Source organism: Haliotis rufescens, unplaced genomic scaffold (assembly GCF_023055435.1).
Source record: "Haliotis rufescens isolate VD_foot unplaced genomic scaffold, xgHalRufe1.0.p SCAF_21, whole genome shotgun sequence".
NCBI lineage: Eukaryota > Metazoa > Mollusca > Gastropoda > Lepetellida > Haliotidae > Haliotis > Haliotis rufescens.
Window position 1 is genome coordinate 6,201,110 of NW_025963902.1, and position 14,552 is coordinate 6,215,661.

Here is a 14,552-nt window from a genome sequence, read left to right on the forward strand (position 1 = left end):
TTTCACAATTTGTTTTACCAAAATTTGGGTCAGTAGGTAAAACAATTTAAAAATTAAATATTTTATTTTTTTCCACAACATGTTAAGTAGGTAGGGGAGTTTTTAAGATAAATTTTCATAAATGTAACTATTGTATTTGAAATAACTTATTTCTATTGATAGTAACAGTAAATAAGTTGGGCTTTCTTCTTTCACCATTCAATTTCCTGGAGTCGACAGATTTGTAAACCAAATCTAAAGGAAAGTCTTTCCAAATGCTCTTGGGACAGAGTTGCTACAGATTTTCACAAGTCTTGGACCAGAGGACCAGTGTCATTGTCAAAGCCTGGCTTATCATGTGCGGGGTTCGTCAGTCCAGTAATCCAAGGCGTGTAAGATTCACGAAGAACGTTTGTGGACTGACCACCTCTACCATCATTGAGTGTGTGAGTTGGGTTTTATGCCGCTTTTTTACAGTATTCCAGTTATATCGCGGGGTGTCAGTTTAATGTGGGAGGAAAGCCTGAAGTGATGCAGGCCTCAGACGTTTACCACTTCGGTGAAACCCACGAGCACGGGTATGGTGCTGACAAAATTAGAAACATAATCGGGGCGAACCGGGAATCAAACCAACAATCATAGGTTTCTGGCGTGCCCAAGGGACGCAACTCTGCACAGCGAATCATGACACCTTAAACGACTGGGCCACCCTTGCCCCAACTCTACCATCAGCATGATCAGGTAGATGGCAACTCTGTAGTAGAGCACTACTGCAGACGAGTGAAAATACACTTAATTTCTAACCGTGTCAACCTTGTATAAGGTCATTGCCTGCACTAAGCCAATTATCCACGACTTTAAAGAAAATCTAGCAGCAAGCTGACAACTCAAGAGACATGGGCATAGACACTTATTTACAGCAGTGGTTTCTTCGTGTCTATATCTGATGTAGCCCTCTTCTGTCGCAACCAATTCTAGTTACCAAGGTTACCAAATATTTTTTTTAAATAATTAATAATACTTCAATTGAAAGTATGTTTAATTGAACCCTTGTTTGTGTATATTTAATGTTTCAGTTATTTTTTTTTAAAAGCCACATGTTTGAAGCAGTGTTTATCCAAGTTGATAGTTTTAGAAATTGGCACTAGTCCTGTAGTCCTCACCAAACTGCCCAATAGTTAAGGTATCATAAGGACTAGTAGAAATTTGCCATTTTAAGGGCTTTGCTATATGTTATCATTATAAGGACTAGTGGCCTGAATCTGTTAGTTTGTACCGCTGGTTGACAAAAATGAAGGGCCTTTCCGCTCCACTTGTGACAATTAAAAGGTAGGGTCATTATCTATAGGGGTGATGGAAATCAATCGCATTTATTGTGTATGTTTCACCAATATTTTTGTTGTCTCAAATTAGTGTATTTCTAAACTTGCTCCCGTCTCTAATCCCGTAATATAATTCACAGGGTAAATGGATACTGTTTGCCAACTTACACCATAAATCAGGCAAACAGAAACAAAAATCTCCAAAATCATTCAACCACTAAATTGAGGAAAATGACAACACTTCAACACCCATACAAATCCCTAATCTCTTCACTCAGTTATTACAGGGTAAGGCATTGAGTCATTAAAGACACATACATTTACACTTAGAATAATGTGGCAGCATTGTAGGGACAGGTCCGAGTTGCGCAAAGCCAACAGATGGCAGTGTAATACAGTGCCCCCTAGCTGACGTAGCCTATCATTAGCTCGGGGGATCCCCTCAGGGGGCATAGAGTCCATTAGAAAACCATCGTCTCCCTTTCTACCTCAACCACCCTTAATTACACTGACAGAACAGGGAGTCCTTGAAAAATCAATTTTCATTTAATTTTGAAGTTGTTTGTACTACTTAGAGGGTAACTGCCTCGAAATAAAACATCTTCCTCAATATGTCTCATTTTCTGACATTTAAAAAATAAATTTAAAAAAACAAAACAATAAAATAAAAATTAAATAAATGAAATGAAATGAATAAATGAATGTGTTAAAACTAGTTCCCTAACCACTTAAACAAAATCATTAAAATATTAAATAAACAAACAAATGAATGGGCTAAGAAATTAGTACCGGTACCCTTACAAACTAACAAATCCATTATATCCCTTAGATATGTAAACTTGTGCCAGTAGAGTGAGTGAGTATTTTGGTTTTACACCGCTTTTATCAATATTCCGCAATATCACGACGGGGGACACTGTGCCAGTAGAAACAAACAAAATGGTCAGTGCTATCCATTGCACTAACTATAATCATGCTCAAGTTTATAAATTTCAAATCAGGCAAATTTATCCCAATTGTTTTTTTCTGTACATACTTTCTGCCCAATATGTGTTGAAATGTGGACCTATGTTCGAAACGCAAATCATAATTCAATTTAATAACCCAGCACAAGTCATTTGTACCACCAAGCCACATTATCTGAGGGTATTAGGCATAACTTCACACAACTAAGTAATTAGATCCAATTGGTTTTCCGGCCATCAGTTCTTTGTTAAGTAATACTACTTCAGAAGATAATGAACGCTGAAGGTGTACAAGCCCCTGGTTGTGGTACCCGATGACGAATGGGGTTCTTATCTACCTACGTACAAAAGCCGCACACGACCAAGCTTCACGCTCTGCCGCTCACCACCGCCCTCTCCGGGGGAGCTAGAATGAGAGGCTGGTCCCTCCCATTGTCCTGCAATTGTCTAGACGTAATCCTTGGGTCTTCGCACATAAAACAAGGGTGTTGATTTGACAACATTAAGGCTAAGGTGGTGACACAATTTTCAGATAAGCAGAGCCTGAAATTTTACGCCTTCTTCACCTTAGAAAAGTTGAACCCCAGACGGAAGCCGAGACAAATTGCACGTTTAAACGCCACGCTTTCAACCCAGTTATTATATTTTCATTAACGTCACCAGGCCTAGTAATTTTCATATAAAGCTCACAGTAGCCCGTGACATGAGATTTAGATAGTCCCGAGGAGCATCTCGAATCAATTGGATGATGTGCCCCCTTCCGAGAGAACAATTGTTTTCAATTAGTTTCAATTGACGATTTTTGTACGAGACTGAAGGGGGTACTCCTGCCCTGCCTCCAGGGACGAGGGGGAGGAGCAAGCTGGGCATACACTTTCACATTTTTAAGAAATATCTTAAACTGACTCTGACTTTTTTCAATTACACGTTTAAAGTGACGTAATTATGATAATATATGCTTCAGTTTGGTCATGATAAAACAATTACATGGTCTAGGTGACAATATCGTAATGATATACATAAAATTTAATCACCTACCGATCCAAATCAAACTTTCAGATAATTAAACAATCTTGTACAGTACATTTTATTTTATATTTTTTCCGACCTATCGACCAAATGTTTAACTATCAAAATCCTGGCCTTACTTTTCTTGAGCTTGCAAATTTTTAAGTGAGTGAGTTAGTATCGTTTTACGCAACTTTTAGCAATATTCCAGCAATATCACGGCGGGTACACCAGAAATGGGCTTAACACATTGTACTCATGTCGGGAATCGAACCCCGGGTCTTCGGCATTGCAAATTTTTAAAGAAATTCTTGAGGAATGTTACAAAGATATAAACCTAACAGGGATAAAAATTAACGTAGAAAGTCTACAAGCCTGAATTGTGACAATACACAGACACATCCCCAAAATGTTCGAAATTCTACCAGCCCCTAGGATACCTTTACCATCAGTGAAAATATCTCGGGCTAGTGGTATGTGCTGATTTCTGTTAAATGAAGTAACTGGGAGCTGTTTATTGTACAATAAAACACTGCAGGGAGAATAAACCATGAGAGTCGCAACCCCGAGTGGTTTATTCTCCCTGCAGTGTTTTATTGTACGAAAAACAACGACCATGAGTTGTTTATTTCTGATATGAAATATCAACATTATGTTCAGCCTCTTAAAGAATGAAGATAAAATGTAAAAGCTTTAAAAATATTTACCCAAATTTTAATAATGATGACTTCCGGAATAAGATCTGACCTTAGCAATGTCAAACAAGTCCATTTTATGAACAGGTGGGTTAAGTTTGCTATTTCCTGCATATTCTCACAATCCTCACAATCCTCACGTTGATTATCTGTACCTTGTCTCTTAATACCGATTGTCATATCTCTCCCACTTTTGGATGCAATCATTCAGTCTGTATGTTCAGCTGAGTTGCCCAGCTAAATCTATTAGGTCCAACTTGACACTTCCGCTTTAAAAATATCTTCGTCCAATATACGACATTATTCATGTTGCAAGCGCACGTTTAAATCTGAATAGACCAATGTTTTATCGTGAAATAAACCACACTCCATTCTTCATTGTTCTTTGCGACTTATCGTGTTGCTAACTTATATTCCTCCTTAATACACTGCAACATGAACTTATATTTGCAATTATATAATATGTACCTTGAATTCTGATATAATCATATTAATGTTTGACAATGTAACATCAAATTAAACGAAATAAGCTTCAATGCACTGCCACTAGTCCTGTAGTCCTTGCCAAACTGCCCAATAGTTAAGGCATCAAAAGGACTAGGAGAAATTTGCCATTTCAACGGGTTTTGCTATACGTTATCATTAAAAGGACTTTTGGACTAAAAATGTTAAGTTTCTACCGCTGCAATCAAAATTTCAATTTCACAGCCATTAAAACAAATTGTTCAGTTTCTATTGCTTTTTCTTACTGACAGAGAAACAACAAGAACAGCTGATTATAGATTTTTATCATTCATCTTTTTGAGTAAAACTCATTTATGAATTAACACTAAAAAAAAAACGATTTCAGAGGAATAGCAATTCGAATGAGCTGTGTTTTTTTATCTCACGACCTGGGGGGCAATATGGGTTGGCAGGCCTAAAAAATGTATCTCAATACACTGGTCACGATACAATACATATCTTTCCTTGTTGTTTATTGCCGCACTCACTAATATTCCCGCTATATGGCAGCGGGCTGTAGATAGTTCAGACCAGACAATCAAGTGATTGATATTGTGAACAACGATCCACACTATCCTTCTGGTTAGTGAAAATCAAATCAAGGGAGCTCAACTGGCTAGCATAATTTTGGATCATGTTAGCAATGATATATAAACCTTCATCCATCATCTCAAAAAGAAAATGTTCAATTAAAAAGTAAGTCTGATTTCTTAAAACAATAATGCTCGTTTTTTCTTCAGCTGTCAAAACTTACTAGTTCTGCAAGCAACGTTAATAAATTGGCACTAGTCCTGTAGTCCTTGCCAAACTGCCCAAATGTTAAGGTATCATAAGGACGAGTACAAATTTGCCCTGTTTAAGGGTTTTGCTATATGCTATCATTATAAGGACTAGTGGACTGAAACTGTACAACTAACAGAAACCTGTTTGATATTGACTCAAAGGAAGTTCTAACCTTGTTGAAATTTAAACTACCGTATTCGTTGAATAAGCCCCCAGGGCGCTCTCAAAATTAGAAATAGGGGGCTCTTATAAAAATATAATTTTGGTGGAAAAAAAACAGAGTTGAAAGATCGTAAATTTCATGGTTTATGCAAACAGCCTGAAATGAAACAAAAGAAAAGTCTGTGCGTATTATACACGACAGATACATTTTCCAAAAATTAATTGCCCATAATTAAGGGTGCATATAACACACGAGTGCGCATTATACACGAATAAATAAGTCTTGTGTACATTGATCAATCGTAAGGGGTGCTAATTGGGATTGTTCACTTTTTTTATATCAGCAAATATCGCTGTGGGGTCTTATTAGAGCGAGGCACTAATTACCGTATTCGACGTAATAAGCGCCCACGGCGAGATTTGCTGATATATTGGCTAGTGAACAAACCCAATTAGCACCCCTTCCGACCCCTATTCGCATATGTTACGCACCGCTTCCTTCCTCTATTCGCGTATAATACGCACTCGTGTGATATATGCACCCTTTATTATTGGCAATTAAATTAAATTAAATATATCCGCGTACATAAACATTTCAGGCTGTCAGCATAAACCACGAAATTTATCTTTCATCTCTGTTTTTTTCACCAAAATAATATTCTAATAAGAGCCCCCTATTTCTAATTTTGTGAGCGCCCTGGGCGCGTATTACGTCGAATACGGTATGTCGAATACGGTAATTATTTCTCTGTTTGCTACCATGTTCTCCTTGTATATGATTGGGTAAACTAGAGGGCTACTTAAATCTTAAATTGGCCAGTAAAACATCCTGCTTGCCTGCCTGGGTAATGACGTTGAACAAAATATTTCACACACTGATGGCAGCAGCGCCTGTGACCTCACATCCGACCATGATAGAATCAATGGCCATTTTCGGCTCTTTTGACTAGCAGAGGATATTTCAGTCAGTGATAGAAATAAGCACCAGGGTCCTATTCAACAAAGCGATCTTAGGGCTACGACTGTCGTAAAGTCAGTGTTAAAGAAAGGGAGTTACGATTGTCCTTGGGCTAAGATCGCCCTGTGGAATGGCTCCCAGTACCCTAGACTGAGACTGTTCATATCACATTAATACCTATGTTATACTTAGAGAATTTTGTTCACCAAAAACATTTACTTTACATGAAACTCAATGTTCTGAAAGAACCTCTTATTGCATTAAATATTTTCTCTTTCACAGAAATTCAAAGATCATTGGACCATGGCATCAAAGATAAACTAACTCGTCTTTCATCATCTCCTGCTCTGAAGGCAAATGTTACAATTTTTTATCGAATCCTGCCATCTGAAAGTCAGAAGTCATACACAGTTATCTCCCTCTACCTACAACTGCGTTCACTGGCAGCCACTGACACAACAGACACCACATCCAATGTAATTATTATCTTCTTCTGTTCAGGTTTTGGTTTTGGAACCTCAGATATTGAGATCATTTGTATTAAGTTTTTTACAAGTTGTACATATTCAGCCTTTACTAGAACTCAAAGAATAGTTCAAGTCATAATAGATTACTGCTGACTATTGAAACCTGAGTGATATGATTCTACCGCTATGATATATGTCATGAAATAAACGCTACTTTCTTTTTTGTGGAGATAATCAGTACTAACAGTGTTCCCGCTGGCTTTTGAAACTGCAAGTCCCGGTGGACTGGCAACTCTAAAAATTACAAGTCCCCTCAAATTTTTGTCAGTCCAAACTTAAAACAAATAAGAAAATGTATGAAAACAACCTGCTTGAAATTCTTTCAACATCATATTCAACATTTCACTTTGGTTCAAGACAAAGTGTCTAAAAATAGATATCTAAGCAGGTCTAGATAAATCCCTAACTACACATGACCCAAATGGCGAACGTCCATGGCATGAGAGCCTTTAATGTGCAAGTGTAGTTAAACAACTGAATCAGGAAGTCTTGTACCACTGTACTGGGTTATGTATGATATCGCGATCCTTACATCACAAGCAATGTATTGCTACCCCTCTACATAACTCTTACTAGATGAGGATGTTGCTGACACAGAGATGCTATTGACTGCACAACGAATAGAGATATAAAACCAACAGTAATGCTGTTCTTTTGGTGAAATGGTCTAAGGGAGATAACTCCATTGGAATATTGACCATCTCTTCATAACTTCCCAATTTCAAATATCTGCTTGAGAGACTAGGAATAGCTTCACATGTAGTTATTATTTTTTTGTCATCAAATGATTTCTCTGCATGACACAACTGGGAAACTGAGCCTTGTATGAAATGGGCGTTATAGAACTAAAGAACGATATATCATGTACATCATGGTACCTTGTCGCAATTCAGTGATGGAAGGTAGCACTAGCCTGCTTGCCCGGACCGGTTTTGTTAATGTTATAAGTATTTGTCCTTACGAGTAGAATGAGTAGAATTTCAAACATTGTGGTGGGTATTGCTCCATGTTATCACTATTCGGCTAGTAGATGTTCTTGGTTCATTTCCATCCCTGCTATTGATTGCCAAGACAAGGGGAGACAACTCATGGTCATATCACATCCCCAACAGCATACATAAAATCCCCACTTGATCAGTGACGACTTGGGCGTACCACCACTTTACCAACAGATATGTTACGAGAATCAGTTCTGTGTATCATCACATAACGTAAGTGAGTGAGTTGGGTTTTACACCGCTTTTAACAGTATTCCAGTTATATCACGGCGTGTCAGCTTAATGTGGGGGGAAAGCCCGAAGTGATGCAAGTCTCAGATGTTTACCACTTCGGTGAAACCCACGGTGCTGACAAACCTAGAAACATAATCAGGGCAAACCGGGATTCGAACCCACATTCATAGGTTTCTTGTGTGCCCAAGGGACGCAACTCTGCACAGCGAATCGCGGCGCCTTAGACGACTGGGCCACCTGTGCCCCTATTTTTTACATAAAGATATCCTTATCAAAGTGGAGCAGTATATAATGACTGCCTATAGTGGGAAAAGAGCCACATGATAGACCGCATGGCATGATATACAGTCACAATGAGCAATGGTACGGTACCAATAGACAAGGATCATGATTTGGACATTGAACCAACGCCAGTGTATCCAGGCACCGATAAGGGGCACAACTCACAAGGCATGAGCTGTTTTCCACATTGTTCAGTGACATCTACCAGAACATCAGCAAATAGTCAATACTATCAGTTATGGTGTCTTTAATTGCCGTATACAGTGTCATATTAGGTTAGCAGAAAAGTATCGCTAATATTTTTCTGCTCTCCTAATATGACACCATATACGGCAACTGAAGACACCATAACAAATTTATTATGCTGAAAAGTTTACACTATTTGGTATCTTTGTCGCACATGTCATGTCAAAACTTAAAACTCAAAACTTGACACTTCTAACCTAAGACGTTAAGGGTCAAAGGGAGACTACTCTTCAAACCTCAGGGGCCAAACCTTGTTGATATATTTAACTTTATATAGTCTTTATTAAAGTCACGAACGTGATAAAAAAACAACATTAACGTCCTTCCACATAAAAAATTAATGATACTAAAACACAAAACAGTGTCAAATAACGAATTTCTGTACAACAATTTTTATGTAAAATATGTGAGGTGGGTGTTCGAAAATCCAAAATGGCTCAAACTGACGGTATACAGTCTCATATTACGTCAGTAACAACCATCTTGGATTTTTACTGATGGTATACAGGCTTATATGGGGTCAGTAGTGCTGCTCTCTGATTGGTCAATCTCACTTTGCAGCAGAATAAAATTGTGTACCGGTAGGTGTCCCACGGACACAGACTGCCTATAAACAAGTCTTGACCAATTAGATGAATCTGATCACGCAAGCCATAAGTCACCTCTCACAATAGGCACAGGTTGATGGAGACCAGTTATAACCCGGAATCCCCTGGAGGTGTAATGATAAGATGGGGTCGCAAAACATAGCATTTGTTTGTTTGTTGCTTAATGCCGCACTCAGCGATATTCCAGCTATATGACGGCGGTCTGTAAATAATCGAGTCTGGACCAGACAATCCAGTGATCGACATCAAGACCATCGATCCAAGCAATTGGGATACGATGACATGCATCAAACAAGTCAGTGAGCCTGACCACCCAATCCCTTTAGTCGCCTCCTACGACAAGCATAGTCTCCTTTTACGGCAAGCATGGGTTGCTGAAGACCCCATTCTACCCCAGATCTTAATGGGTACGATACAATACATATCCCAATACCATGGGTGCGATATGATTCGTATCCCGATACAGGGCTTTCATTTCCCAAGTTGATATTTTGCAGGTGAATCACAACCCTGATTCATTTGTTATTAAACTTCAGAGATCAAAGACAGGAAATTGTAGGGCAGAAACATATTGGTAGAAGGCACTGTGAATGTTACGCTCTTTATGTCAAACCATGAAATACAAGAGAATATGCAAAAGCTGGAGTTTGAACAGTTTCTGTTACCGTTCACATGTATTTACACCATCATAAGTTGTAATAATGTCATGAATGTATCGTGATATAGTTACACCACCAGAATCCCCATTGCGGCCTGTTAGCTGATTGTGGAAGGATAGCCCAAGTCATGCAAGTCACGGAAACCCACAAGCAGGATATGGCGCTGACAAACCTAGAGTGAGTGTGAGTGAGTATGGTTTCACACCGCTTTTAGCAATATTCCAGCAATATCACAGTGGGGAACACCAGAAATGGGCTTCACACATTGCACCCATGTCGAGAATCGAACCTGGGTCTTCGGCTTGACGAGTGAACACTTTAACCACTAGGCTACCCGACCGCCCAACAAACCTAGAAATATCATTAGAGCCAATCTGGGATTTGAACCCATGATCATAGGTTTCTGGAACAAGTGAAGGACGAACCTCTGCACAGGAAATTGTGGCACCTTAGATGACTGGTCCCCCATGTCCCTCAGGACCACTGACAATCAGCAGGGTATGGCACAGACAAACCTTGACACATTATCAGGGCAAATCTGGGATTAGAACCTAAAATCATGGGTTTCTAGCACACCTGAAGGATGCAATTCACTGGGCCACCCTCAAGACTATTGACTTTCAACAAGAATGGTAAGGTGCCGACAGTTCAAGGATGCCAAGCATAATGTGAATCTGGCCTCGGAACCAACAATCAGCAGATCCTGGCACAACAGAGAGACTATGGAAGAAGATGAAACAAAACGCTTACCATTTATCATATTTATCCTTCTGGTTGTTGTCGAACTTTACTTTCCATTTGGCCTCTGCTGCGTTGACTTTAACAACCACTCCCGGGTACCTTCAATGTTAAATCAGGAGGTCAGAAATACCCACACTGCTGTCAAGTCAAACCTTCATAGAACAGTTTACATTGTACCTTTTGAAGGTTCTATAAAGAATTCATAAGGAAAAGCGTCCACTTTACGCCGCTTCCGGCAATATCAAGGCAGGGGACCATACAGATAACAGTGAGTGAGTGAGTGAGCATGGTTTTACGCTGCTTCCTGCAATATCAGGGCAGGGGACCACACAGATAACAGTGAGTGAGTGAGTGAGCATGGTTTTACGCTGCTTCCTGCAATATCAGGGCTGGGGACCACACAGATAACAGTGAGTGAGTGAGCATGGTTTTACGCTGCTTCCTGCAAAATCAGGGCAGGGGACCATACAGATAACAGTGAGTGAGTGAGTGAGCATGGTTTTACGCTGCTTCCTGCAATATCAGGGCTGGGGACCACACAGATAACAGTGAGTGAGTGAGTGAGCATGGTTTTACGCTGCTTCCTGCAATATCAGGGCTGGGGACCACACAGATAACAGTGAGTGAGTGAGTGAGCATGGTTTTACGCTGCTTCCTGCAATATCAGGGCAGGGGACCACACAGATAACAGTGAGTGAGTGAGTGAGCATGGTTTTACGCTGCTTCCTGCAATATCAGGGCAGGGGACCACACAGATAACAGTGAGTGAGTGAGTGAGCATGGTTTTACGCTGCTTCCTGCAATATCAGGGCAGGGGACCACACAGATAACAGTGAGTGAGTGAGTGAGCATAGTTTTACGCTGCTTCCTGCAATATCAGGGCTGGGGACTACACAGATGAGAGTGAGTGAGTGAGTGAGTATGGTTTTACGCTGCTTCCGGCAATATCAGGGCAGGGGACCATACAGATAAGAGTGAGTGAGTGAGCATGGTTTTACGGTGCTTCCTGCAATATCAGGGAAGGGGACCACACAGATAACAGTGAGTGAGTGAGTGAGCATGGTTTTACACTGCTTCCTGCAATATCAGGGCTAGGGACTACACAGATAAGAGTGAGTGAGTGAGTATGGTTTTACGCCGCTTTCGGCAATATCAGGGCTGGGGACCATACAGATAAGAGTGAGTGAGTGAGTATGGTTTTACGCTGCTTTCTGCAATATCAGGGCAGGGGACCACACAGAAAACAGTGAGTGAGTGAGTGAGCATGGTTTTACGCTGCTTCCTGCATATCAGGGCTAGGGACTACACAGATAAGAGTGAGTGAGTGAGTGAGTATGGTTTTACACCCCTTCCGGCAATATCAGGGCTGGGGACCATACAGATAAGATTGAGTGAGTGAGCATGGTTTTACGCTGCTTCCAGCAATATCAGGGCAAGGGACTACACAGATAAGAGTGAGTGAGTATGGTTTTACACCCCTTCCAGCAATATCAGGGCCGAGGACAAAACAGATAAGAACTAATCATCCTATTTTTAAAATTTCTTATATGAACCTCAACTGTAGGAATAAAAAGATGGGATGTCAACACTTTCACAACGAAGTCACACATACTCACCATTTATTATTTACATATGCTTCCACTCTCTGCCCTATTTCACCTGAAGGACAAACAAGAGACAAAATCAACTTTGTATTCATTAAACAGGTATGATCAGGTATCACTGCAATGGATTCCTTGAGTCCTTTAATATTAGTTAATTAATCAGGATCTCTTAAGTCTGATCATGTGTAGGTTCTCTTATAACTTGTTTAACGCCGCACTCAGAAATATTGCAGCGACATCACAGCAGCCTGTAAATAATGAAGTCTGGACCAGACAATCCTGTGATTGATATCATGAGCATTGATCCACACAATTGAGATATGATGACATGCATCAACCAAGTCAGCAAGCCTGACCACATGATCCTGTTTTAGTTGCCCGTTAGTCGACAAGCATAGTTGTCTCTTATGACAAGTATGGGTTGCTGAAGACCTATTCTAACCCGGATCAGGACCAGATAATCCAGTGACTGATATTATGAGCAAAGCATATCTGTTTTTTCTATAACAAAATGAAAACAAGAAAGGCCATGCTATACATGTTGTTGATATTTCATTTACCCTGTCGTATCCTGAACACTTAGCCATTTACACCCAAAAGGTTGGTTGGTTGGTAGGTTTGTTGTTTAGCGCCGCGCTCAGCAATATTCCAGCTATATGACCGCGGTCTGTAAATAATCTGGACCAGACAATCCAGTGATTGATATTATGAGCATCGATTCACGCAATTGGGATCGATGACATGCATCAACCAAGTCAGCGAGCCTGACCACCTGATCCCGTTAGTCGCCTTTTACGACAAGCATAGTCGCCTTAAACGGCAAGCATTACACCCAAAAGGTGTACCGTCATGGAAATATTTGTGTCCCAAGAGGGTTCTGTTTTCTAAGGTTTGAAATTACCAAATGAAGGGGAAAGAAAATAAAACCAACACCAGAATATTTTATCCCACCCTGTGTGGCAATGTACTCACCGTTACTATCAGCATCTTTTATACACACACTCTCAGTGACATCATCAACATCCATTCCCAAGGCATCCGACACACCAGTTGCATCAGCTTCGTTCTCTTCAAAATTCTGTAAAGGGAAGTTGGTGGATCAGATACAGCAGGATAGCAAAATACTTTCCTTTTTCTTTAACACAGCACTCAGGACCAGACAATCCAGTTATTAATGTTAAGAGAAACATACCACTTTATCAACCCCCAATCAACTAAGTCACCAAGGTCATTAGGTTGGGAAGCTGGGGACCTTTTCTACCCAGGAATCTACATGGGGACATTAGGTTGTGTTGCTGGGGGCCTATTCTAACCCAGAATCCCTGCGGCCAGAATAAGTTGCTGGGGACCTATTCTAAACTGGAATACCCACGACCAGCAAAGGTTGCTGAGGACGTATTCCAATCGGGAATTCCTGCGACCAGAATAGGTTGCTGGGGATCTATTCTAACCTGGAATACCCACGACCAGCATAGGTTGCTGGGGACCTATTCTAATACAGAATCCCCGCGACCAGCATAGGTTGCTGGGGACCTATTCTACCCAGGAATCTACATGGGGACATTAGGTTGTGTTGCTGGGGGCCTATTCTAAAACAGAATCTACATGGGGACATTAGGTTGTGTTGCTGGGGATCTATTCTAACTTGGACTCCCCACATAGTCATTAGGTTCTGCTGCTAGGGACCCCGAATCTCCAGAGGATCATTACATTGTGTTGCTAGGGACCTATTCTAACCCGGAATCTCCACAGGGACATTAAGTTGTGTTGCTGGGGACTTATTCTAACCCGGAATCCCCACAGGGTCATTAGGTTGTGTTGCTAGGGACCTATTCTAACCCGGAATCTCCACAGGGACATTAAGTTGTGTTGCTAGGGACCTATTCTAACCTGGAATCCCCACAGGGTCATTAGGTTGTGTATGGGGGGGAGGGACACCTATTCTAGGGGGTCAGTTTTAGACAATTGCTTCATCTTCCAGCCCATGTGAAGATACAGATCTTTACCTCTGGTTTTGATGGTGAAAATATTCCTGGTTTAGGTTGTTTCTTTGGTGTTGGAGTTTCAGAGTCGGAATCTATTGTGTGGGTTTTCGTTCGTTTGGCTGGGGCCGTTTCTGAGTCAGAGTCACGTGACTGTGAGTTCCGACTTCTCCGTGACTCTGTGTCTGACTCAGCAGTAGATGACGCTGACGAAGCCCTCCTCTTGATGGCTTCCGCCTTGGGTGTTGGTGGAGATTTCAGGTCATTTGCCTAAAGACGAAAACAATAAACCCAA

At 40.7% G+C, this 14,552-nt stretch overlaps 1 protein-coding gene across 2 annotated transcripts in view; it reads right to left on the minus strand.

The window, feature by feature from the left end:
- Window positions 1-14,552, minus strand: part of LOC124133348 (ATPase MORC2-like) — a 53,203-nt gene that overhangs the window by 12,001 nt on the left and 26,650 nt on the right. For both annotated transcript variants that reach the window (XM_046497719.2, XM_046497717.2), the window contains 4 exons: window positions 14,282-14,527; window positions 13,248-13,353; window positions 12,288-12,330; window positions 10,681-10,770 (listed from right to left, as the gene is read on the minus strand). In XM_046497719.2, coding sequence (XP_046353675.2) covers window positions 10,681-10,770; window positions 12,288-12,330; window positions 13,248-13,353; window positions 14,282-14,527 — 485 coding nt within the window. The remainder of the gene's footprint in view (window positions 1-10,680; window positions 10,771-12,287; window positions 12,331-13,247; window positions 13,354-14,281; window positions 14,528-14,552) is intronic.